The sequence below is a fragment of the Teleopsis dalmanni genome, chromosome 1 (assembly GCF_002237135.1).
Source record: "Teleopsis dalmanni isolate 2A chromosome 1, ASM223713v2, whole genome shotgun sequence".
Taxonomy (NCBI): Eukaryota; Metazoa; Arthropoda; class Insecta; order Diptera; family Diopsidae; genus Teleopsis; species Teleopsis dalmanni.
The window spans coordinates 186,794,034-186,821,570 of record NC_051846.1 but is presented as its reverse complement, the minus strand read 5'-3'; the positions used below and the strand labels follow the sequence as shown (position 1 = coordinate 186,821,570).

General features: G+C 29.6%; 4 protein-coding genes and 1 long non-coding RNA gene across 5 annotated transcripts; 1 reads left to right on the top strand and 4 right to left on the bottom strand.

Annotated features, from left to right (window-relative positions):
* Positions 1-534: 534 nt before the first annotated feature.
* On the bottom strand, positions 535-1,664 carry LOC119672478. The gene is made up of 3 exons (XR_005251905.1): positions 978-1,664; positions 683-865; positions 535-623 (listed from the first exon to the last, which is right to left on the bottom strand). It is a non-coding gene; the product is annotated as an uncharacterized LOC119672478 (long non-coding RNA).
* A 1,609-nt stretch (positions 1,665-3,273) lies between these two features.
* On the bottom strand, positions 3,274-3,970 carry LOC119672469. Its single transcript, XM_038083532.1, has 2 exons — positions 3,439-3,970; positions 3,274-3,360 (listed from the first exon to the last, which is right to left on the bottom strand). Coding segments are annotated over exons 1-2 (474 nt in total). The 5' UTR covers positions 3,912-3,970; the 3' UTR covers positions 3,274-3,359.
* A 1,795-nt stretch (positions 3,971-5,765) lies between these two features.
* LOC119672461 (mediator of RNA polymerase II transcription subunit 20-like) lies at positions 5,766-6,704 on the bottom strand. Its single transcript, XM_038083520.1, has one exon. The coding sequence runs from the start codon at positions 6,610-6,612 to the stop codon at positions 5,899-5,901; it is 714 nt and encodes a 237-aa protein (XP_037939448.1). The 5' UTR covers positions 6,613-6,704; the 3' UTR covers positions 5,766-5,898.
* Positions 6,705-7,789: 1,085 nt separating this feature from the next.
* Positions 7,790-12,775, bottom strand: LOC119670767. The gene is made up of 3 exons (XM_038081169.1): positions 11,624-12,775; positions 8,648-9,229; positions 7,790-8,577 (listed from the first exon to the last, which is right to left on the bottom strand). Exons 1-3 carry the CDS (start codon positions 12,605-12,607, stop codon positions 7,924-7,926), a joined length of 2,220 nt encoding a protein of 739 aa, XP_037937097.1. The 5' UTR covers positions 12,608-12,775; the 3' UTR covers positions 7,790-7,923.
* A 12,947-nt stretch (positions 12,776-25,722) lies between these two features.
* Positions 25,723-26,453, top strand: LOC119666903 (phosphoglycolate phosphatase 2-like). Its single transcript, XM_038076182.1, has 3 exons — positions 25,723-26,079; positions 26,143-26,277; positions 26,439-26,453. Exons 1-3 carry the CDS (start codon positions 25,819-25,821, stop codon positions 26,451-26,453), a joined length of 411 nt encoding a protein of 136 aa, XP_037932110.1. The 5' UTR covers positions 25,723-25,818.
* Positions 26,454-27,537: the final 1,084 nt, after the last annotated feature.

The window sequence follows — 27,537 nt, the reverse complement described above, 5'->3', positions numbered from 1 at the left end:
ATTTATCGAATGGAAGAAAGGTGTATTTCAACATATTTATATATATAAATAACATCTATTGTATTACCCCTAAAAAATATTTCTATCTCAACCAGAAGTTGCCTCCATTTCTTCTAAATCTACCTTAAATTCAGTTAAAGGCTTATAAACCATATAATTTTCTTAGCTTCAAATTTTTATCTCATTCTTCTCAGATATAATCAAAATATTATTTAAAATGTTTGATAAATCGTTGGAATGCCATTTGGTTGGAATTTCTTGTCCTTATTCTTTTCGAATCTAATCTGAATTTATTTTAGATTATTGATTATTGATTGTTCATATTTTTTTCAGATATAACTCGAACTAAGACTATGTAAGATAACTATGTATTTTCTGTACAAAATAGCTCGAGGTCAAGTTGTTCAATATATCTTTCTAATTAGTTCTGCGGCCATTTTATTACTATGGGTCTTATATTACAGATTTGTAGTTGCGACAATAATAAGATATCCTACAATCTAATTAATTTTTTCTAAATAAAAGAGATTAAGATATTTGTTATATTTTTTTTATTGCGTCGATTGTATAAAAAGTATATTGCATTAATATAAAAGTTCGTAATATTCCATAGTCACATATTTCTAGAAATTTTTAGAATTTAGTATTATAAATAATAGTTATTAATAATAAGTTATATTACCTTGACAATTATGAATAACCTTTCCGGGATGTTCTTGTGATGAATGCCCATTATAAGGATGTTGTTGGTTTTCTATTTATTCAAGTTGGCGATGAGACTCATTCAGGGTAAATTCCACATCGAAATCATTCCACTTTTAATCATTTTTACTTCATCTTTTAAATCCATCAAATAAGTACAGATCTATAAATGATATTCTAAGCATCACAATACCTCAATATTCCAAACATAGTTACAGATTTTCATATTTTTTTAAAATTATATATATCTAATAGAAGTTAATATATAATATTACCTTTATACTTATGAATATATTAATAGAAATGTTCCTATGATGAATGTTCATTTTCACGATGTGGTTGGAGTTGTCTTCGTTGAAGCTGGCGACGTAACTCATTCAGGGTAAATTCCAAATCGCACGTTTCCCATTGTCTCCCATAAATTAATTCTCTAATCTGTTTTTTCATTGCATCAAATGAGTACAGAGCATATAATACCATTGTAACTAACACGACATATCCTAAAATTGTTGGATATTTCTGATCTAATCCTAGCATAGTCCAAAGATAGTGTTCCGTATCGGATGTTATAACGTCAGTTATACATTCTGAGCAATATGTTGCTATAGCAATTTCAGTAAAACCCTCTGTGATTAAGATTTTAAGGATAAATAGGAACAAATTCCACAGGAATGACACGTGGGTATAATATCTATTCATTTTATTAAAGCTCATATTTATAACTTTTGTGATAATTACTTTTGTTGCAAGGAGGAACAAACACATATATAATGGAACAAATTTCGCACATATGTCCTTGTCAGGAACTGTTCTTTTCATTTGCCAATATACGGTTAAAGCTATATAAAATATATCCCATGTTCTTAATCTTATGTTGAAAAAAAACCAAAATAGACTTGAAATCATTGTTACCGGAAAGCGCTTAGAATTTTGAAAACTGATGGAAATTGTAACTGACTGTAAAATTTTTAAAATAATAATAAAAAATATAAAAATTTAATTAAGCTTTTTACTTTCTTTAAAAGGAAAATAAAAATCAAATGTAAATGGATTAAACTGTATAATTCAAATGGTTCTATATGTTTGCATAATGTTATATGGTGGGATACATTTTTTATTCTATTAATGCGGAGGGAAGGTTTAAAAATGCTTAACGTATATGTTCGATATGCACAGACTAAAAAAAATTCCCCTCGTGTGTCAGACAACGGTCTGGAATTTTATCGGGAATATTTCAAAATAGAGTCCCTGTGTTGGTTATCCATTGAAATATTTTTCTTTGTTAGCCTTCGTCCATGCCTCGCTTCGGTTTATTAGTTTTCTTTTTTTCGAAATCAATCATTTTCGAGAATACTATATATTTTTTCCGTTTCAGTATGATCGTAACGAATCAGTCTGTGGCGGTCCAGTTTTCTTCGGATAGTATCATTTTCGTTATGATATTTTCGACGTTTGTTTCACCAACTATTGTTTCAGGTGATGATCTTTTAGCGTGCCATCTGAATATATGCATTTCCATATATGCATTTCTAAACATTTGCTTTTTGAAAATATCCATAATCAGAAAGAAATTGAATTAGATGATAGTTTACTTCGCCAGTTTTCCTATCTGACCACATCGTTATATCTACGTTCAATCTTGCTATCCATCTTCCATTTGTTTGGTTGGATATATAGTTTGCATTTATTTATATTGTTAAAGGAAGTATGAATTAATTATTTGTGTATGTAATTTCAGACAGATTTCCCTTGAAGTTGTACAAAAGAACTTAACTACTTACAGCTCCCAAATGATTATGCGACCTGTCCAGATTATTGTAGTGTATTTAGGTAGTAACAAAAGAATTTGTTCATTTTTTTTTTTGTGGTGATGAAGTGGAATGCTTTATGCAATGTCAAACCGACAGCAGTCGGAATGGTGTACCGGAGTTCTTAACATATACTTATGTAGTATATGCACTTCCTCTTCGAAAAGACTTATTCCCCCCGGAATCAAAATGGTAAGAATATTAATAGAACTCATTAAGTCTGTACAATGTACGATAAAACACATTTTTATATTAATATGTAGTATACGGACTAAAACACCCACTCTTCGGAGAGACTTATCTCCCCCGGGTCCAAAATGAAATAATAATAATAATAATAGACCACGTTATTATTATCTATTATCCAAAGCTTCTTTGTAATTACTTTTTCGGCAACTAAATTCAAATATAAAAACAGTTCAAATAATGGTTCTAATGAGAAAGAGGTTTTATAGAACCTTTTGTTACTGCAAGGTCTCGGTCTCTTCGTAACATAGTAAAGTGCTAGAGCTATTTTTAAAATTGAAATAAATAATAAAATGTTCGATTTTGATTATACTCCAACTGCTCGAACATCGTAGTGCCTGAACTATTTGAAGCAAAAACTAATAAAAGTTCATAAATCGTAATGTAAGCATGAATTTATTTAAACATTTTTAAAAGGATTATATTTTTCTCAATTTTTTTTTATAGAAATTCATTATTTACCTGAAAAAAGACTATTATATGAGATATTAATATATTATATTATTTTTTACTTGATAAACTTTGACAATTAGGTTTGATATACCGGTATTGGTCAGTTGGAATTCCAAAATCAGTCAGGACCCCTTATTATAACATCAAATACCTTTAATTATAAGTAAAATTTAAAATGAAAAATACATTTTATAAAATATTCTTATATGATTTTAAGTATTATTCTTACTACTGTTTAAATCCAAAACCTCTCTGCATTGATTTATAAATCTTTCTTATTGGCAATATTCCTGCACATAATAGCACACAAGCTACAATGTAACCAAGATATGTCGGTTCTTTTTCATTTGTTTTGGTCCAAAACTGAAATCCAATATTACTCCAAGATTTAGATTCTTTATCAGCCATTAGAAAGTTTTTAAAAATTGCTAAAAATATATCGTTTCCAGTAAAAATCATTGGCATCTGAAATAAATTAATAATAACAAGACAGACATCATAGAAAAGACTTGATGGAAATAATTTCGAGGGTTCGAATAGGATTTTCAACAGCACCCGGTCAGTTCCTATAACAAAGGCTAAAGCTACAATGCAAGATTTAATTGATGTTTCAGAGTCGCAACCAAATTCCTCGGTAACTGATTTCCAATATAAAATAAGTTGAATTAAAAATAGATGTAAATTAATTATAAATTTAATCATTTTTGCAAATTTTTTTTGGAGTCAGAACGTTCGAAGAAACCAACACAATTTTGTGGGAATATGATTGTAGATTAATTTCAAAAAATAGAGAAAAGAATATATTTTTATTTTATAAAAATATAAAAAAAATCAAAGATAAATTGATTTAGCTTAGATTTTAATAACGTCGAGGTCTGTCAGAAGCATAGTAGACCTAAACGTTTGATCATCTTCCTCTAAGAGTGTGTATAGATTAAATAAGAATACCGGTTTTAGCATAGCTGGTAATCAATGATTTAACACTTGCGAGACTCTACCAGGGAAATGTATCTGGTACCACTAAGGTCGAAGCGTTAAATTTAAAATTGGTTGAAGCGGTTCTGACGATTGAGACGGGTGCCTATAAAGGAATAGTGACTTTGTAGTTGTGGTGCGTGAGCAGAATGACAGAATTCGATTACTTATTTGATGTTGAGTTGCATTATATAATTGGTGGTTGTGATTTAAATAATAGTAGAAATGTTTGACAAATTACAGGCCAAGGAATATATAACTCCAACATATAATTACCACCAAATTTATTTCGCATAAAGCCAATACGAACTCAACGTTTTTTTAATTTACTTATTTTATAATAATTTATTTAATTTAACAAGATTTGCTTTTTGTTGTTGTGCAGAAAAAATGAAAAAAAACCTCCCTTCTCATTAATTTTATTTTTTCTTCTATAGTAATACCTACAATAAGTTTGAAACTATCTTACATCTATCATGAGCTTGCTTCCTATACGGACACGTCGTGGAGATTGTCTTTAAAACATAACGGTGCAGAGATAATGGCACTTATCTTACATCTATCATGAGCTTGCTTCCTATACGGACATGTCGTGGAGATTGTCTTTAAAACATAACGGTGCAGAGATAATGGCACTTATCTTATATCTATCGTTAGCTTGGTTCCTATACTGACCTGACATCGAAATGCTGTAGTATGTATGCTATAAATAAAACGTTAAAAGAAGAGAATACGTCTTCAGTTAAACTAATTTTCCATTTCCATGATCGGATTGAATTAATCAACAGCGTTTAATTTTTACATACTTATAGGGTTTGAGTACGTAAACGGATGGATACTTATAGAAATAGATACTATTCCATCGCTGAAGTAGTAATTCTAGTTTTTACTGCTGTTGTTTGCTTTGCTGTCGGTAGGTTCTGTTGCTTATATAGGATAGCTGACTCTGATTTCAGGCTATGAATAATTTCATCCCTTATTGGGGAAGTGCAAAGTTAACCTAGTTTGTTTTAAATTTGACGAAGTTGCATAAAAGAAATATTATTTATCTAAAAGAAAAAAGGTTAATAAATAAGTTTAATCTAATTATTTAATATTTTACCAATTTATTATATCATTATTACGGTGAAATTGTGTTTCGCTATGACTGTCAATAAACTACGATTGTGGGCACTTTATAACAGCTATAACAGCCCGCTGGGATCTACTTGTGTGACTCGTTTTCGACGAATGGCTCTTGGACGTAGACCCGACCGTTCTTGAAACCTTTATAAGCTTCAACAAGTTTTGTTGCAATATTACTATAACACACTTGGGTGCCCCTATGTTTGAATCACTGTTTGGAGAGACGATCGGCCGTCTGAAAAGTCAAATGATTCCAGAACATACACCTGACCGCTTTTGGCACCATTTTTAACTTTATGCCAATTAAAAGTTATGGTTAAACATTAAATGTAGTATTAAAATTGTTAGAAATCATAGTCAATCGGGTGAGGCTTCTTATGTTATTATATTATATAGATTTCATTACAAATTAACCTATTAATTTTCAATAAGCACTACTATTTTTCGATTTTACAGTACTTATATTATTAATATTTAAAATATTACATTAATAAATCTTATTTATATTCATACGAGTATGTAATAAATTAATATTTTTCATTTTAATTTTAATAATCATTTTAAATAAATCTTTTGCATATATTTTCCACTATCCAATCATGCTAGGATTCATTTGTGAAGTCATCGCTGTAGCTGCTGCTTGTGCTTGGAGAAGATTCTGTTTGCGATAATTCAAGAAATGCTCCAAATACTGATTTATAGTATCAAGTGGTTCATATGTATCATTTTGTTTAGCATGCATTTGCTGTTGACCCATTGCATTGACCACTGGTTGTGTAAAATATGTTGGATACTCTTTTGGTACCGGTTGGCCGAGAAAACCTTGCAACAATTCACGTATCATCTCCCAGCAGTAAGCTAACACCACACATGGCCTATATTCAATTTCGATAAGTAAGCCTTTGAATTTATCCAAATTGGAAACGGAACCAAGTTTAATAAGAAAATCACCATATTCAAATCGTGCACCTTTCGATTCAATTTTTGATTGTTTCTTTGCTGTGTAAACTGGTGCCATTTTCAGCATCAGCAAATCAAAAAGATTGTCTGCCACCATTGGTATTTGCTTGCCAGCACCATTATCTAATATAGAAAATGAAGAAGCAGGATATTCTGAATCATGTAGCACATGCACTGCTTTAGATGGAAACGGTGGTGATGAAATATAAGTTTCACAATCCACAAGGAATTGTCCTGAGAGCACAGCACCAAGTGAGAGCAAACGCTTAGTCAAGTAATCCAGTGTTTGTGTATTTGTTTTATTTTCATGTAGTGGATATGGAAATAAAACAGTAACACCCATTTTATTATGTATAAAATTTATTTACAATTTTACAAAATTCTACGTTTTATTATTATTAATGAAAAATCTTAAACAAATGCACAACTTCATCGGTTAACAAATGTTTTGATTTATATTTAGAGTTACCAACCTTCTGAAATGTCAAAAAATTAATATAATTTCTGTATGCACTGAATATACCATACACTGCAAGATATATTTTTTTATTTGTGACAAATTGTAAATTTATAATTTCTATAGTGTTAATATAAGAATTTCACTTTTTTATATTATTTTGCTTTTTAGTTTATAAATCTTGTTAACCTGTACAACAATATTTTTCAATATTACAATGTGGAATATATAAATAATAAGAAATTATCTGAAATACAATAAATTTTCTAAGGCACAATGTTGAAATTTGTGCAAATATTCAGAACAGTTTAACATTTAGGCCGTGTGCGAGTTCGAGTAAATTGAGGAAAAGTAAATTGAAATTTCATAGGAATTTTTTTGCACTGCACTTGTGTAAATATTTATTTATTTATTTATTACACTTATTTATTATTTTTGGTTAAAAGTTTTCAAATTTATTTATTTATTTATTAAACAACTTAAAAAATTTTCACACTTGTAATACCTTATTTATCTAATTTTCATGTTATTCACCCTACTCAAAATTCTGGTAAATACAAAGATTCAATACTATACCAAGAGAATTTACTATTTCCCTGAAGTTACCATGAATTTACTCGAACTCGCACACGGCCTTAATTATCTAGAACTATACCCAAGAATACAATTTCTATAAGTACTCGCCGCTTTTATAAGTACAATAGACATCTATAAATATAAAAAGGTAAAATTTATTTGATCGGAACTTACCAAAACTCTTAAAAAAATCAAATTTTACTTTCGAAAAATGTTTAGAAAACTTCAAATCAGCTGATTTTGATCAGCTGATCAGATTTTGATTTTGATCAGATGATTTTGATCTGATTTTGATTTTGATCAAAATAAGTGACAAAAGAAGCCAACTGTTATTTTACGGAATGATGAAAAACGTTGATTGCAAATTACATATAAAGTTTTACCAAATATAAGGTTCGATTTAAATACCACTCCTATGTTTTTTGTTATAAAGAGAACAAATATTAAATTCTAAAAAGACTAATTAATCTTTCATTATAATCTTTATTATTACAGCACGTATAAATTTTAATATATATATTGCTTTTCCAAATTTTAAGGTAGAAATAATACATACAGGTAGATCTCTTAAAAATGAATCATAACACACTTATATGTCAGTATACACTTCTAATTTTTTTTTTATGTTGGCACTTCCTTTTCCTGTTTGTTAACATTTTTTTCAGGTGATTTTTTCGAAAACGGTTTCAGCTCTATAATAGGAGCTTTCAAACTACGGAAACTCTTACGTAAAGTATTTGTCACTTTCTTTGTATAGCTGGTACTCGTACTGGATATAGATACTTTATCAGCAGTCTCGAATTTCTTATCCATTTTTGTAAGAGTATCACCATTTTTAAATCTCATCACAGCAGTATCATCTACCGAAGAACTATCACTTGAAGGATTTTTCAAGTATTTTCTATTAAAGTGTAATTGTGGTGTTCCCCATTTTTTAGCTATAAAAGCCTCAAATTCTGGATCACTATCTGAGTCACTTTCATTTGGTTTACCCTCAAGTCTTCTGTTATAACGACGTCGAATTCTATCAAGCTCATCTTCAGAAGAGAATGCAGTACCAGTACTTGTTGGTGTAGTAGCATTATCAGCATAGGGTATATCATCCATTTTTCGTGTGACAATTATTTCGGATGGCACATTTTTTAAATTGGAGCCTTCGATTTGTGTTTGTTGAAAATCAATTGGATGCAATACTGTGCTTGTCTGGCTATTGCGTGCAGGTTTCTGTTTACGTGGCGATTTTACCTCTAAAACTCTAACACGATAATGTAGTAACTAGTTAAATAGTTAAAAATAAATATATTATTAACAATTATGTTGGTAGAAGACTTAAATGTTAAGTTACCTTTTCTTCATCTATGAATTTAGCTAACTCGGATAATTGTATGCTCACACAAGTTCCTTCAGCAAGTATATCACTGTCATATTCACTGTGTACTGGAAACTTTTGTGTAATTGCTAAGGCTTCATTATCTTCATGTATTATTGTTACTTCATAGGCATAAACATGTTTCTTTTCCTTAATGTTCGATGTACAGGTCATTGTGTATAGCACCCGTTCCTTATCATAGATTTCGTAAAAGTTAAACATTTCGCCGAAAACATCGAAGACATAATATCCGGTTAGTGGTTTTTGTTTAACGCCCATATTCCATATTAAATCCACACTATCAATTTTGAATAGTTTGTTGGAATGTTCCTCAACTAAATGATCTTTCCAATGCGCTTCACGTCCAGACCATTTACAATCACCCCAAACACGTCCCATAAAGCATTTCATTGGTTTATAAATGCACTGCTTCTCATGCCAATCTAGTAGATCAATCTGTAAACGTACCGTACAACCTCCTGATGCATTCCCACAACGGAAGTGCGCCTTAGAGCATAGCGCTTCTACGGTGTGAGATCGCATTGTGGTAAATGGTTCCTGAAATGGAAGATGTCAATAAAATGGTATAATAACATTACAAATCGAAAAATAAATACTATATCTTGCATTTGTTATTAGAAATTTTTATAAACAATAATCAAATATTTAGTTAAAACTGAGGTAACTGATAAAGAGAAATGTGTATTTTCTAAATCTCTCCAGAACTCCGGATATATATATTATAATATTTATGGGATATAAACATGAAACTGAAGCATAAAGAGTATTCCGAAAATTTAAACAGTCTGAGTGAACTATATATATATTATATGTATTATAATATATTATATATGTCTAAAGATTATAGAAAGATTCAAAGTTGCTCTTTAGTACTGCCCGTGCTATAAGTACAGTGTTTTCTTCCTTCTTCTAGTTCATAACAAACTGCAGCTTTAAATTTTGAAAGACTTAAATGCTATAAATGCTCTTTCATATCCAGCAGTGACTCATGATAGGATAGTATCTGTTTATTTAGTTAAAATTTACACCGAAGGATCTTATTTAAACGACGGAATCGACAGCGATCTCACCGTTTTGCTTCGACTACCCGACCATTGCTGTGTATTTCAGGACGAGGTAATTGCAATAAAATGGACAAATTGGCTAAAGGAGGTACATTGTTCTACCTTATTCAGTTCTTGGATAATAGTATCACATCGAGAGTGAGAGTGGGTGATATGGTAATAGTGTTAAATATCTCTGCATCACGTTGGACAAACCAAATAATTCGACTGTCACTCCTATATGGATGTGTAGCGTTTAGCAAAGCTTCAAACAGTACTATTCGCCAGCTAGAAATTGCACAAACCCAAGCTCTGAGAAGACTTTTCAAAGTACCATGGTACATTAGGACGAATGACATTCTCAGGGACCTCAATACTGATCCGATCTAAAAATATGTAAAGAATAGAGCCCTGAAATTATTTGCGAAAACTGACAGACTTGCCAACACCGCGTTATCAAATCTCAGAATGGTTACAGGCTTGTCGGGGAGGTATGCAGATCTGAGGTCAATTATTGCTTAGTCTGAGGAAGTCATAAACATTAATCTTGTCAAGGCGTAAAGAGGGGTTTTGAAAATATCACGAGTTAAGAAAGAGTAAAAGTGCTCAAGTACACTGGCTCAAATAGTTTCAACATAAATAAAGTATCACTAAACTAAAAACCGTTAGTACCTTGGATAAGCAATGAAAGCTTGGGTAGATGAACATTCTTGTCGATTTGCAAGACAAACATAGTCTAAATTGTACAAAATTCGTGCCAGTTAGCTGCCTTATGATAACTAAAGCGGCACTTACTTAGTGCTACAGTATTGGAACTTATCAATCGTCGAGAGGTTAACTTTGTTAGTTTAAGATACGCTTGAGGTGCATTCCAAAAAATTGTGCACTGCTTGTGGATAGATAGTACTCAGTAGTTTAAGGTAATCACAACTTCTACATGACTTGAGTTTTGATCTATTTTCGTGAAAACCATTTCCCACAAATATAGGTTCAAAAAAGTTTAAGATACCTTTTTAAAAACTCACATTATGTTCAAGTGTAAACGCATTCCCCCAAAACACTACGCCACTCCTAACAAAATACCCAAGTGGTATTTATAAGAACCCAGGAGTTTATATTTAGTGTTTGATATTCATCAACCCAACTTAATGTATTATTTGGATTGAAAAGGTTATCTATAAGCTTTTTCTCCAAAAAATTTAAGGTAGTCAAGGTTTACAGTATAGGTAAGGTATATGCCTGAACCAGTAACTAGTAATATTTTTTTGTTAATCTAAAAGTCCGCTCTAGCGCAGAAGACAAAGTCATACGGTCTGATATGGAAACGTGCCTAAACCGGTAAATTAAATATGTTCAAAATAAAATTTTACTAATGACGTAATCATTATGTTTACGTCAATATTAACGTCAAGACGTAAAGTAAAAAATTTGATGTCTTCTAAGCACTTGAGATTAAAATCAATTATTAAATTTACGATTATAATTACTTCAAAATTCTTTCTTTAAACAGCAGATAACGTATCACCAATAACTAAGTACATATAGGTATATAGTATATGGTATATAATTTTTATATTTTATTAAAATTATTTTAAACAATTTTATATGCTTTATATATATATATATATAAATTATTTGAAAGAAAGTTGTTTAAAATAAATTAAAATATGAAAAATATGTATTGTTATAGATATATATTTCCTTATATATTTATATACTGGTATATATGTATAAATATAAATATTTATAAATATATTTATAAATATATATATCTATAAACATATTTATAAATACACCATATATATATATACATGTATATATATATATAAATACATTTCTAAATATATTTATGTCTATTCTACATTTTTATAAAAAACTTTAGACTTACCTTACAAAGTGGACACAGTACCAATAATCTGGTACACTGATCACATACGCTATGCCCTGTTTTGCATAAAAGTATGGGTGCCTTCATAGGTCCACCATGGCCTGGACATTTAAGTTCTTCGATCAAACGTTCATAATGATTTGGCGAAATTAATTTTGGTGCTGCTGGTGATACAGAGGCAGGACGTTCTACTCTGCGTAATACGGGTGTATCTTCTTTAAGTTGCATGGTTGTTACTGTCACCACTTCTGGTACTAGCGCTGCGGTGACAATGGTTGTCTTAACAATTTCCGCTTCTGTACTTTTCGGTGATGAACTTGTGACTTTCGTTTGACTTTGTTCGGAAACTACACTATTATTTGTGTTATCAACTGTAGCAGTAGTAGTTTTAGTGGGAGTTTCCGGTAATGAATTTATGGAAGCACGATTACCATTAGTATCACCTATACCAATGCTGCGTGTACGGCTTAACATAGGCGGTTTGGGAGGTGGTGATACAGGCGACTTCAATGGTGTTGTGTACTTTGGTGAACTTATGCTTGCATCAGATGTGCTATCCATATATTCCTCACGTAAGTGAGTTGTTTGCTCATTAATAGTTTGCACAACGCCATTATTTACTGGTTTACCATTGGAGTCGTTAGTCTCACCACTGGTGTTAGTGTTTGTTGCTATTTTTTCATCTGTTCTGTATTCGCTGATTGTATTAGTTAGGAAAATACGTCGTTTCTCGTTAATTTTCTCAATATTTTTAAGTTGGCTGATCACTTTCAGATCGCTTACATAGCTGTCGGCAGTGTTGCCATTTGTGGTGCCGTTACCATTGATTGTTGTTGTATTGCCATTGTTGTTTAGTGAACTGGTAGCAAAGGTACTCGTTATAGTTTCACTCGTACTGGAAATACTCGATATTATGTTACCGTTTGTTTGCGTTTTGGTGTCATTATTAAGTTCAACACTCGATTTCTCGTAAATCGTATTCATTTTATTTAAGTCGGTAATGAATTTCTTTGCATACGAGTATATGCAAGGCAAAGTTAACTAGTTTTTCGATTTCGAAATAAGTCAATGCGAAATAAGTGCGATAGGTACACGTACATTACATAGACTAAAATGAATTTAAAATATTTTTTCAAATATCCATTAAAACCTTTCGTTTAATTTATTTACTGACTTGCTTGCAACTTTTTTCTATAATTTAACTTTTATCTCGTCAATATCTTATCACGGCAAGAACCTAAAAGTACTGCAATCAATTCAGTTTCTTTTTATTAAAATACAATCGAAAATCAAAAAGTGAATGAAAAAAATCAACAATTTTCTACTAAACAATATACGCAAACGGCAGATATGGCAGAGCGCTACAAGCGGGGAATTCTCCTATCGCGAACGGCGGTATTAGACTAAAACAAATATGTATTTACTTCTGATAAACCTGTCGATTGGCTAAAGAACAGTCAAGCGACTAAATTAAAGGGGCTTTAATTATGTTTACTTTGTTATTTGATGCATTGTGCTGTCTATCATGTATGTTGTTCCAAAGCATGACAACATTTGTATTAAAAATTTAGATATACAAAATTCGGTACAAAAAAGATTCTGGTTAATGAATCAATCTCAGCTAAAAATCTATAGTTAATCGCTGAATCGCTGAAGAAAGACACACGCTTAAAGCTTTCATGCTATTTTTATTGAAATGATCATTTCTCAGTATTCACTTTGTTTTGACGGCAGCAACAGTAGCGGTTCTACAGTCTAACGGGTACCTTTACCATTTATATCTACCAACAAATCCTCAGAGAACAGTGTTTTAAATTCTACTACTAAAGACATTTTATAATAGCAACATTGTTTATATTATAAAGAATGGGTATATAGTAACATACATACCCATATACTTTTATACCTATATGGGTTTACAAAAGTATATACAGTTAAACGCCCATAACTCGAACTTCTATAGAGTCCAACAGGGTTTAAAGGTCAAACTACATAAAATTACAAAAAAATTCTTTAACTCGAAGTCTCTATAAGTCGAACTTTTTCTTTGTAAAATCGTACTTCAAGTTATGGAAGTTTGACTATATATATATTATATACATTGTTATATATATATATTTTATATGATTTTATGTATATAATATATATATGGACTTATGGAAACTGACAGTTAAAGAATGTTATGTGTGTATATAACATACTTTTATATATATAACATATATATACACCTTTTTGTATAGTATACTACATAAAGTTATAAAACTATATATAGTTGTTTTCTTTGGATAGTTCCCATGTTTTCAGGAAAGTCTATCCGTTAGCGTTTCTTGCAAACAAAAGTTGCAAACAGAAATTGGTCTTGTTTGACAAATACATCCAGTTCTAAAATCTGGTCAATATGTTGTTAAACTTGATGATGAGAATAATCACTGAATGCTAATAGTTGTGAGCACTTGATCTTCTCTGACGAATGAATTCAGGCTGCAGATCTATTTGATATGCCGTAAAAATTGACAATGAGAATAATCACAGGCAGTCTGATGGCTATTCTTCTATAGTGTCTAATAATGTTATACAATATAGCTCTCCGTAAACTAAGAAGGCACAACAACTAACAAGCTGTTCTTCAAAACAATTATAAGGTCAATAACAATATAAACTGTTCACTCAATGCTAGCTAAGACAATCTAACTGCAAACAGTAGTTGTGAGTAGAACTTGATATTCTCTGACGAATGAATCCAGATCTCAAATCTTTTCGTAAACCGGTTAAATTTGACTACATGAATAATCTCAAAGATTCAGTAGGCTAACACTCTTGAGTGGCTGCGAATGTTCCTCCATAACTAAAAAGTAAACAAGCTCTTCTTCATAAGGTCTTCTTCAATGTCGCTAAAAATAAAAACAATACATAGTAACTGTGATACTGACTAATCTAACCTACCTGCAAACAGTTGTGATTAGAACTCATTATTCCCTGTGAATGATTCCAGATCACAGATGTTGTCAATATGCAGATTCAAACTCAAACTAAACTCAATGATAAAAATAATCTAAGACATTCTGTACACTATCATTTTAGAATCAGAACTAATAAAGTCATGATATGTGGTTTCCGCGGAATAATTAAGAAAACGAGGCCTTTTTCATAATAATTAATAAAAATGAATACAAACATTACACTGAATGTTGAATTAGATAATCCATACGCAAATAGGTGTTGTGAATACCTTGGAATTCATTGACGAAAAATCTATCAGGTCACAGATATGATCGTTATGCAGCGACACTCATTGATAAGAATAATCTAAAGAATTCTAATTCTTTAGAATTACCACTATAGAGTGACTACTAATCTCGACGAATTCCTTTGCCTGGATTTCAAATTAACGATTTGTGCTACTACAGCTGGTCTAAGTCCGATCAATCTAAATCTGATCAATCTAAACTGAGATCTATTTTAATTGAGAAACTATTTTACATTTTTTTACTGACTGAAATAATTTATAATTAATGTTTTAAATTTTGAAATTATTGTTATAAAATAGTCTTTTTAATTATTTAGAAAATTAATATATATAATTTTTTTTATAAAAATTTTATTTAAATTATCTCAAGTGCACTTTTTTCTAATTACATATATTAGATACTTTCTAGACAATATGTAATGCTCATGAGGTTAGTAGGTCTAATAACGTTATTTGTTAAATGTTGATTGCAACAACACTTCGAGAGTACAAGTTATTTGTACTCTTTATAGTTATTATAGATAAGTATATTTGATATATGTATGTATATAAAAAAATTATGTATAATTTATAATCAGTAAAAACCGTCAATGATATTTGCTGTAAGCTTTCTTATCGTATTAATTATAATAAAATATTTATTAATTTGACAACACTTTACAATGCGGTACAAGTTGTATATAACATGCAAGCTGACATGTTCTACACCCTACATATCCGATGGATGCATATATGACTCAGTCAGTTTGGTAGTTGAATACAATACAGAAATAAAAATAAATGAAAAAATAGTAAGTTTTGTTTAATTTATTAAAATATTTATGTATTTATGAGAGAAAGAGAGAGAGAGTTAGAAGGGGGTGGAGAGAGAGAGAGGGGGGGGGGAGAGAGAGAGAGAAGTGCATAAGTGTTAAATAAACAGATATGTATATAGCTGTTTGAAGTATTAAAATCCAAGTACGTAAGAAAAAATTGGTAGGTAGTTTCATACAATTGCTTTCCAATATGAGTTAGAAATACAGATACAATCTATTAGGAAAACATATATAAACATACAATATAATATCTAAAAGATATAAAGTAAATATTTGATTGATAATGTAAAACACCTACTTTGTCTACGTCCAGTTTTCCCTACAACTCACTTTTCCCTACAATCCACTTTTCTCCACAACCCATTTTTCTCTACAACCCATTTTTCTCTACCTATTAGCATCTTATATGGTATATGATATGAATAATAATTAATAACTACATTGTATATAAGGCCAACCTATTTGTTTGTGGTCTTATGATGAGAATGATGATGTGTTTCTATTATTCTAAGTGGAACACAGGCTCTTAAAAGTACAGATTGTTATAAATACATAGACACTGTAATAAAGTTTGACGATAATGATGATGCTTTTCTATCGTAAATAAATCATACCTACATAAACTGAAACCTCCACTAAAATCGAAAAGCAATCATTTTAATAATGACCTCCGACCATCTAATTAGCAATTTATAGTCGTTATTGACGGGTTATAAAAATTTTATGTATATCTATTAACTTTTTATAGGTTTCACACGATAATGACGTAAATTTGTGATTATTATTTCTGTTTTTCCGAGAAGAGATGGAAGAGTGGAATTAAAGAGTAAAAATTAATTTGATGATGTAATAAAAAAATGATTTCTTTACTCTGCTAATTTATGATTTAAATTTAATTGAAATTTAAATGGAAAAGAGATTAAAAATATTAAAAATGCATAATTCCGAAGCAAATTAATTTATTTATACGTTAAGTAGAAAAAAAATAGAGTTTAACTGGTTGTTAACCCATCAGTTTACAAATTTACAAAGTTACATATCTAATGATTAAGACTATAATGTACTTTCCCAATTTAAAAGATTCTTAAACCAGCTTAAATCAATATCGATAGTATCACTACTGAAACCATTCTTTGGTCTCCGGATTTAAAATAGAGTTAAAGTTAAAAGAATTCTTAAAACAGCTAGCATGGTCCATAACTATACTAGCACAATAGACCTACTTTTTAAATCCTAAGTGACCTTCGAATGGCTTGTCAATAGTATCTATTATTTAAATCAAAACAAAAGCAATTATTTCTGGAAAATTAAACATTAATAAATCGATCAATGTGATAGATTTGAGGGAACTCATTAGTCGACTTTGTACGTTATATATTTTTATTTCAAGTTATAACAGGTAAGCACGAGTACACACTGTACATATTCGGAATAAAGAGGAATTAGTTCAATGGTTTGAAATAATGTAAATTTAAGTGATTATGAATTACTCACATATGACGTTTAAAAAATTATGAGTAATAAATATTATTGAGGAATGTAATTAATCCCAGAAATGCAGAAAAAAATGTTAAAATAATAAAATTTAAATAGTTCAAAACCTTAAAAAATTTATAAAGCTGCACAAAATAAGCAAAAAATTTAAAAAAAAATTTAGTGCTATATTTTCTACATCCACATATTATAACTAATCACTTTTAAGATTAACAGATCTTATACATATCTGGTAATTTACTAGTTAAACGCACCTAATGAAGTTGAGCATGAGTCTAACACTATTTCTTATATCGTAAACTGCTCCCTGGACGTACATCATAAAAAATTATTATAAGCTAAAGACTGATGATCCCTATGGAATATTACAATATTAGAACTATTACACTACCACAGACACTAGCGAATAGAAGAAATTTAGTGTACTTAATGTTTAATGTTGATCAGTTCCAGATATTGGAGACCGTAACGTTTCTATTATTGAAAGCGAGGTACATTTGTTTAGACGAATGTACGAATTACAATGTGATACATGTATGCTTGGAGATTACCTGAAATAGATAAGAAGAATACCCAATTGTCTGTCGAAGTCTCTTTTATCACTTTAACAAGAATGAATTGTCTTATGTGATAGAGTGATATATTTTTCTCCAGACAGAAACATCATTATATCATATAAGACAGTTGATTCTTATTAAAACGCTAAAAAAGATCTAGATGGTTTCTAGATTGAAGGTAACGTACTCGAAGTTTGTTCGATGGTCACCTAAAATATTCTACAAATTGCGACTGATATGAAGTTATCAATTAGAGTATTAATTGTAGAGTTAATTTATATTCTAAGGTTTCCATCCGCACAAAGCTTCGATGAGTATAATACTGTAAACGCATAAGGATCGGTTCAATATTTAACCTAACAACGTCTTCAGTTATTTCACTATTAGCACAACTAGCATTTATCAAATTTGAAGCAAATCATCAACTAAATTCAACTATTATGTATTGTACTATATGTTATTCAACTCAACTATTAGTCAACTAGAAGTTTTGAAAAGAACGGGTTTAAATTGTAGATTCATTCGATAACTGAATCCATAAAAAAGTTCTAGCATATTGAAGCTTTGCTATATTAAAGCAAGGTACTTGGAGAAGATCTTCATATTAAGCAGAAATTGCTTTACATATAAATAGAGGTTCATATGGTTGGTTCCTCAAGTAACATAGTCCATTAAAAAGTGCTAACTTATTAAAACTATGCTATAGGGTTTACCCATATTATTACAAAAAAAATTTATATATTATATTACTTTGAGTAAATTGTCAATAAATTAATGGACTGAATTTTCCGGGTAATTGAAAAAGTGAATATATAGGGGAATACTCTTAGTCTTGAAAAACATAAAAAAATATGTTAATTTGCAAAGCTGGGTTGATGACAAAGAAAATAATGCTGGGTGTTTAATGAGATTGTGAGGATAATTGCTTGGAGTCCGCATTGTTGGCAAGTGATGTACTTATTGCAAAAAATAGAAATAAATAAGCAAGATTCGATAGAGAGGAATGTCTCGTGTTTTGTTATTGCATGTCTAGGTCACCATCTTCTTCATATTTCATGACCCGGCTAAATTCTGTTTTATTAATCTTTTTTCAACTCTTCTTAAAAATGTTCTTCGAGTGAACGTAAATGTACTTACTTCATTTCTTTTAATTTTTATATTTTATTTTATTTTAATTGACTGATGAGGTTTCTGTTTAATTTTTAAAAGTCCATATTCACTGTTTAACATTTTTTTCCATTTTCTAATGAAAAGTATATAAACACTTTGCCATACACTAATGAGAAATGTCATTACCAACTAAGTTTATTTTTTTATTTTTTGACTAGTAATACCCAAAGGTTTTTGTCACGCCAAAAGACCGAAACAAACTAAACTTTTCTTTTTCTAATAGATTTTTGTTATTGACACAATTAGCCAAAAAAAAAAATTAAGTAACTTCGAAATGTGCAAATTACAGATGAAGAAAATAGTCACAATCGGAATTGGTCATATGGACTTGAAAGGAGCTCTATTAATTAAATATTGGAGATTGACCTTTGAAATTCCTTTCTCAATAGTGTACTTGAAAAAAACATGACCAAATTGATACACACAATATAAGATTTAACCTAATTGTGCAGCATAACGTCCATCTTACCCAGGGCATTATCAAATAATCGTTTATTATCATATCTATAACTGATTTCAATGCTTTTAATTTTTTTTTATTCTTATAGTCCCTGACATTCTTGAAGTTGATTTGGTTGAATTATACTTGCAATCCTAAGAATCTGCTTAGGCATATTTGCCCATTGTGTTATCATATAAGAGCTTATAGGTTTGAAAACCGACTTGAATCTTTGTTGAAGGAAAAATGCTCTTTAGAGAGAGATACTAGAACTGATATTCAAAAAAGTAAGCAAGTAGTAAAGTCAATCAATAAAGCGTTTATTTTGCAGACCAGCAAAGCAAATGTGAAACATTATCTGCTTTATCATTATCTCCACAACTGCGAAAAGATAGATTGAACTGGAGATTCAACCTTCTAGCCAAGTTCCATGAACGGCTGTGACACGTCAACAAAATTACTAATATTTTTGCGAGGCAACTCAATAAGATTGCTGGATTTTTTCATAATTTCTTAAATTAAGTTACAGTGACTTGTAGCCTGTAACACTATTCGGGTTCATATATGTCGTTGACATCTTTAGGGGGCACCTCTGTGAGATTGTTGAATTTGTTTTTAATATTTTTAGAGTAATTAAGTAACTTGTAGCCTGTAACACGAATAGTGTATATGTCATTGGCATATATTATTAATAATGACAGAATGAATAAGAAATGTATCGGTTATGTATCGGGTATCGGTATCGGTGTTACTCTGTGAGATTGCTGGATTTGTTTTCAATATTCTCAGAGTGATTAAGTAACTTGTAGCCTATAACACTACTCGATACAATATATGTCATTGACATATATTATTTAACAATGACAGAATGAATAAGAAATATATCGGTTAGATCTGAAAGTGAAGCAACTGAATAGTGAGCATATTTTAAATAACAGTTGAAGCTTTCTACACTAGAATATAGTGTTAAAATCCTTTACGGTAACACCACCGAACCATCTCCATCAGAATTTTTAAATGTATCTTGTAAATTACTTTTCCATAAATATTATCACTATTGCTCTTGAAAGGCTTCTCTGTGTAAATGGTGTAAATCTTTTTTAACAAAAAATATCATATAATAGTGAAATAATTATTTTACTCGTAAATTTATTAATAGAACTGTTAAGTAGCACTTTTGTGAAATTCATATTACACCCAAAATACTTATTTAGGCCTTCAACATATTTTACTGAATGTAGTGCAAGGAAATGAAATACAACAAGTCATAGTGGGGAGGCTTGCTCCCCTAGTTATGTCTTCTTACATCAATTAAATCTCACCATATTGTTTACATTTCTTTTTTTTTTGTCCGTACTTTTTTTTTTGCTATTTATTACCAAATTACAAGCACATTTTACAGCCTTTTTAACGGAAATGACCGCATTCAATATTTCTCTGTTGTTGTCTTCTTTTTCGTCTTTTAGTTTTACCCTCTGCAATATGGAGGCCTTCAGTGTACAAAGTCAAGGACCTGATATAGTCACTTTCATTAAAATTCGTGATTTTTTGCAAGAAAATTTTATGAAAAAAATAGAAAAAATTAAATTAATTTTCTCTTTCCGCAAAACATGGAATATACGTATTTCAAGGTTAAAACAGTGAAAACAGTTGAGTAAAATAATAATTAATTGATGGATTCATTAAAGAGGACAATAGAGCGGGAACTAATATTAAGAAGAAATAAGACATTTATTTTTTATTTTATTATTTAAATGTTGAAAATGATCTGGAGGTGATTTTATTTTAAGATGGAAAAAATATTTCTATTTTTGTCTATCAATTAGTCTATTGATCTATCTATTGAAATTGATTGATTTGAAGTTTTAATTAATTTTTCTACAGTTTTAGCGTTATAATTTTTTATTTTTTATTTTCAGTTACTATCCATTATCATGGCACATAGCTCTTAGTGAGCTTTAGACTGTGTGTTTCCATGACAATGTTGCACCATGTAGTCTAAGTTTAGGTTAGGCTAGATAAGAATGGTGTAAGGCTCACTTGTTCACAAATAATGACCCATTATGTTATATAGTCCTTAGTAGATTTTAATTATATTAAAATCTATCTTAGTGAGTTTCAAAGTTTAATACAAAAAACGCTTAATCTAAATACTGTCTCAATACTGGAGCAGTCTAATTACTAATAAAGTTCATAAGAATTCGCTTGCCGAGTCAATCTATGAAAGGCATGGCTTTAACATTTCGGAATTACAAGTAAATTAGTAGGTGATTTTCTTTGAAATATAGATAAAGTATACACATCACTCCTTCAATATCACTTTAAATATCAACCATTTAAATTTCTCACATCACGAAAAAATATTTCAGATTAGTTCTGGAGATTTTGTTTTTAATTTTTATAAATATTATAGATTAGTTCCACTGTTTATTTAACACTTTATATTCAATTATTTTTAATCAAATATTTTATTGAAAAAATAAGTTTATTTTTCGTTTAAAGGTGAAAAACGAACCGCGTAAACGCGATACTTTTCACGCAATGTTGGTTCAAATAAAAATGTGAGAGCGAAAATGGATTGATTTCGGTAAGGGTTGGCATAATGTACTTGTTGTACTTGCATTAGCGATAATTGGATTTGGCAAATGCGCCTGAAAATAGGCCTGGGAAAGTAAAAATATTTATTGAAACTGTTTACGAATGCAAAAATCAAAGAAATTACTAAATTTTTCACTTGTAGTTGTTATTTTATTTATAAAGTAAAAATTTAAGTCAAGCCCATCAAAAAAGGAAGGACCCAAAGTGTTTTTTTTTCAGACGATAGCAGTAGCGGTTCATTAATAATGTAGTTACGAATATACGCAACTTAATAGGGCGAAAGGCATTAAATGTTTTAAAACGAATATCTTTTAATATAACAAAAAATGAATTCCGAAAAGTCATAATCGAAAAGAAATCCAGATGTGTAGATATAGAGTATATAGATGACCGAAAGTACAACCGGTTAGTTAATCGTTAAACCTAACACCTGTGGCTATGAGAGATTGAAATTTATATGTCGACTCACTGTTCGGACTCTATGAGAATGGTTTTAAATCAAGTCGTTTCACCCATAAGAACATAATTATTCGTACTGTCGTAGGTCCCGAACATAGCATCGATTTCCACCAAATGTTTATCGCTTATAAAGAAAAATTCGTCTCATCTTCAATGTCTCACCTTCATATCTGTGCAAAGTAAATATGTTGTCGCATTCATTGGATATAGAAAGCTTACTATCTTTGTTACCTTTTCTGATCTCTAAAAAAAATGTGCAGAAAAGTCTTCACGTTGCTTGAATGGTCTTGTGGTTACTAAGGATTATACATATCACTTACTATTTCATAATAAGAACAATTATCTCAGTATTGAGATCGGACTGTCATTTGTCAAATTGTCAATGCCAATAGATATTATAAGATATCTATTGGTAGATAAGCAGATAAGTGGGTTGTAGAACTTACTATCGACCAACAAAATTTAAAATCTATGGATCGCTTTCTACCATGTGTATGGCGCGTATTCATGAAAGATATTATAAAATTATGTATTATTATTGGTCATTGTTCTATATGATCATTGCTTCTATATGAGATTTATAGATCACTTATTCTAATCATGTTTTTGTATGGCGCGTATACATAAAAGACATCATAAAATGATGAATCAGCATTGGGAAAGAAAAGTTCTTTGTAAGATTATTCCTTCTCTATAATTTTTCAGCGACTATCGCGTTTAGGAGTGTGTTTCAGTGAAAGTGTTATTTGATGCACTTGATTTGAAGAAAAAAGATAATGGGCAAGATCACGTCTCTGATAGAATAATCGAGTGGAGAAAGCACGGGTTAGGAATATTCTTTGAATAGATTACGTCATATAGTATTTAATGGATACTAACTAATCAATTACATTTTGTGTAAAGATATATATAGAAAATAGAAATGAATCTACTCCTATATATCATGCTCTCTGGTATTACAGAACTGAACGTTTATTATACCACTGTACGAATGTAGCTATATTGAAAAACAAGTATATAGGCGCGATAATTTTTAAATTAGTCCTAAACATTTCTTGTTTAAATATTAGTCAAGTACTTACATTACATTCTATACGTCCTGGAGATTGTAAAAAATACTAAAAAACTTTCTCCAAAAATTGAAGAAATTTGAACCTAAAAACGTTTTTCAGTTAACTGTGATCGTTCAGCCGCGATCCTATAAATGACTTGCTTAAAAAAAAACATTACTGATGTTATAATAAATACCTATTACTTTATCAGTTTGAAGCCACTTTCTGAACACGTTTATATTACGAATGGACCGCAAATCCATTCACATGACAAAACCGTGAAATTCTCATGAGCGCTTTACGTGAATTAATCTCAAATAAACAATACGAAGATATATTCATATTTGTTTTAATGATTAACTTTATAATTATTTATTTTAAATTTTTTCCATATAAGATAATATAAATATTATAACACTACGTAACAGTTAAGACATTTATCTTTCATAATATATAGACATAAAATACTCTTGTTAATATATTATACACATCTATGTAAAAAGTATAGAATGAGTTAGTTAAATTTGTTTTTGGAATAATTAAATCTAATACATCCCATATACCCGTGGAAAAATTCACACCACAAAATAAACTTACATGTCTAAGGTATATACACACTACAGACATATATTCCCGACAATCGTAATAAAGATATAAATCTGAAAACTAAAGTGAACAATCATAACCCATTCTATATTTACGTGTTCTGTTGTTTGTAGCTCTAAATAATGCAAAATTCTTAAATAAATGACGTACAGTTCATTTATAGTCCAATTATGTGCTAAACAAATATAATAGACAAGTTCTTATCTCTGAGAGTAAATACTATTTGCATATAAAATATGAAATTATAACGATCCGTAAGAATTGCGCTACAATCTGTCTTTATTCAAGAATATGGACAGAGCATATATATATCAAAAAAGTAATCGAGTACTTATATATATGTATATCATCAGGCATCATTCAACGACAACTGTCGTAGCTGTGCGTAGGAGGAGGACGAAAAAAGTTTCTCTGATTTAGAAGTAACTCAATACGATTACTATAAATAATTCTCTTACCCACAGAATACTATCTTGAAAGCAGGGATGCCGACCAAATTATTAATGGACTCATTCAACAAATACTGTCGTAGCTGTGTCCCTAACCGTATCCGAGAATGTGAAACACGTTAATAATTTGCTTTATCATTGTCCGACACTCTTTAAAAGACGTACACTCACTCTAGAGTTTTACTTCCTTTATTTTATATGAATCGTTTAGCTATTAGAGACATAAGTAGTTTTAATACCTATTTTCCGGTCCAAGACAGATAGTATTTCTTAAAATTATGGTATGACAACGGTACCATTTATTTGGGTAACAGTGCCAGTGAGACGAGCCAAAGATATATACCTTGTGACCTTGCTCATGACTTTCAAATTATGAGTTTGATATTTTTCATGTTGTTGATATTCAATATTAGGAAAGTCAAGTTGATTGAATCGTAAGTAGATCTCAATTCAATATTAAAGTAAATTGTTTATTTTAATGCTGAAAATGTCTCTCTCCATATAAAAAAAAAGTAGCCTTTTCCCTATCCTGCACTTCTTTAACAATTAATATTTAAATATATTTAATCTACTCTATTAGTATTTCGATTTTTTTCTTCTCTAGCAGTTGTTGTGATTTAGGTAATAATGAAGACTGAATTACTAGTTGCCAACATTGACCAGCGGATCAAAAAGGATAATGGTTCGGCCTATTTTTTAATTAGCACTATTACCCAATTCTTACAGATGAAACTATGAAATATTATAAATTTAATTGCTTATATAAAATATATTTTAATAATGTTTTTTATTAGAATATATATATAAACATATATATATATACATATATAATATATATATTGGAATATATATATATATAGAATAGATGGAGAATGTCTACGTTTAGATTAAAATAAATATTAAATATATCTTTTACTTTAAACTTTTAAAATGTAGATAATAAAAATATAAAAAATAATTCTTATACACTTTTATTTTACTTTTACTTTCATATATATATATTCTTAAGCGGATAGATATATATAATTTCTAGCAATGTTATTGCTAAATATTTTTAACCTATTCAATTCTTCCTAAATTTTTTCGAAACCTTATCGATGTAAAGCCAATAGAGTACGCTGTTGCTGGTTTATTTTAGCAATAACACCCGAAATTAATTTTTATCTTACAAAAATTATCTTATAAAATCTACATATCTGATAGAATACAGCACTAAATAAAGAATTCAAAGAAAGCAAAGAATTCAAAGAATTGACATCGCCTGTTGCAGTACGGACAACGTCAGGTGCAGACATCAGAGATACATAAAATGCATACAAAAACTTCTCGGCATATTTTGGAACTCTCAGTCCAAGAACAGAAAGATTTCATAAATTCCTTTGATTTCGTTTTAAGTGACTGCGATGGTGTAGTGTGGCTAATATTGAGCCCCTTGCCCAATACTGGGAGAACTATAAATCTTTTAAAATCCGAGGGGAAAAAATGCATTTTCGTTACAAATAATTCCTTCAATAACGACGAACAATTTTTGGAAAAATTTGCGTCAGTCGGCACTAATTTAGTAAAAAGTGTAAAATATTTAAAAATAGTTGTTTGAATTAATTTTAATTTAATTATTGATCTATAAATTAAGGAAGACGTCATAAATCCCAATAAGGCTATCGCAATGTACTTGAAGAAATATAAACCAGGGGAACGCGTGTTTTCGGTAAACAATCACGTGGCGAATGAGGTCTTTCGAAATAATGGCATCGATATTGAAACATTGGTAAATATATTTATAAAAAAATTAATTAAAAAAAAAAAAATATATCATTAAATAAAAAATAATATAATTTACATATATTATTAATATACAAGAAATGTAAAAAACAAATATAATAAAATAATATAAAAATATATAATTATAATAAAGTAATGTATAAATAGACAAGTAATAAATAAAAAACTATACATAAAATGATATATAAAAAAAAATATATTAACATGTTATGTTATATATTAAATCAAAATATATATTAATAATTTGTATACAAAATAATATATATAATAATAATATTAATATAAAAAATATATAAAAATAAGTATAATAACAATATATGTATGAAGAATATATAAAAGAACTGATATATATAATTATCATATAAAAAAATAATTTATAAAAGATAATATACGAAAAATGATATAGATAAATTAATATTACATACAAAAATAATATTTAATAGAATAATATAATATTTAAAAAAATATTAATATAATATATTTTATATAAAATATGTAAATACACAGAGTCTACTATATAACATATGTAAGCACGTTTAATTACATTGTTTTCTAGGTGTGATGTCTCTAGACTAAAAAGTACCACTATACCATATTCATATTCGAAGTGCCATTGTCTTGTATTGTGCATTTGAAGTATATAAAATATTGCGATCTGGAGATCTACAATAGCGATTTCTGCAAAAAATGAACTCAAGTGTCATGCCTGTTAGATTTAGCTTTGCTAATTCTTTGCCTGGTATTAAATGTTTTTCTAAGAAATATTGACTTTTGTCTATATATGTATCGCCGTTTTCTGACATGTGCTTTGGTGACTCCAGTTCTGCAGAATCTGCAAATGGGGTTCGATGCAATACCCATACTGCTTAGGTGTCCATTTTCGAAGGGCTATTTGACAATACCTGTCATACTGCAGTATTATTGATTAGGATGTCTGTTAGCATTTTGAGTAAGAGTTGTCTGAAGTGGTGACATCGTTCATGAGTTGAAATACCGATTTGGAAGTGGTTCGTCGGTATTATATAGTACTATGTCCTTGCGGTTAAGAAATCACTGAATTTCGTTAATATTGATTTGCATTTCATCATATTTTTAAAAAACAATTTTCTTAAAGTGGCTGTTGTCTGCTTTCAGAAGACAGTGTTTACACTTCGGAAACATAAAATGGTGCCCTTTAGGTGTAGGAACCACTGAAGTTTATATTCGCTAGATTCTCTAGGTAGAAATGCGTTCTACCTAGATCATC

Coding starts and splice junctions, on each gene's coding strand:
- LOC119672469 (XM_038083532.1), bottom strand. CDS start 3,911: ATGATTAAATTTATAATTAATTTACATCTATTTTTAATTCAACTTATT.
- LOC119672461 (XM_038083520.1), bottom strand. CDS start 6,612: ATGGGTGTTACTGTTTTATTTCCATATCCACTACATGAAAATAAAACA.
- LOC119670767 (XM_038081169.1), bottom strand. CDS start 12,607: ATGAATACGATTTACGAGAAATCGAGTGTTGAACTTAATAATGACACC. Junction 9,230..11,623: donor TACTGTGTCCACTTTGTAAG/GTAAGTCTAAAG, acceptor CTTCCATTTCAG/GAACCATTTACCACAATGCG. Junction 8,578..8,647: donor AATTCATAGATGAAGAAAAG/GTAACTTAACAT, acceptor CTATTTAACTAG/TTACTACATTATCGTGTTAG.
- LOC119666903 (XM_038076182.1), top strand. CDS start 25,819: ATGCATACAAAAACTTCTCGGCATATTTTGGAACTCTCAGTCCAAGAA. Junction 26,080..26,142: donor GCACTAATTTAGTAAAAAGT/GTAAAATATTTA, acceptor CTATAAATTAAG/GAAGACGTCATAAATCCCAA.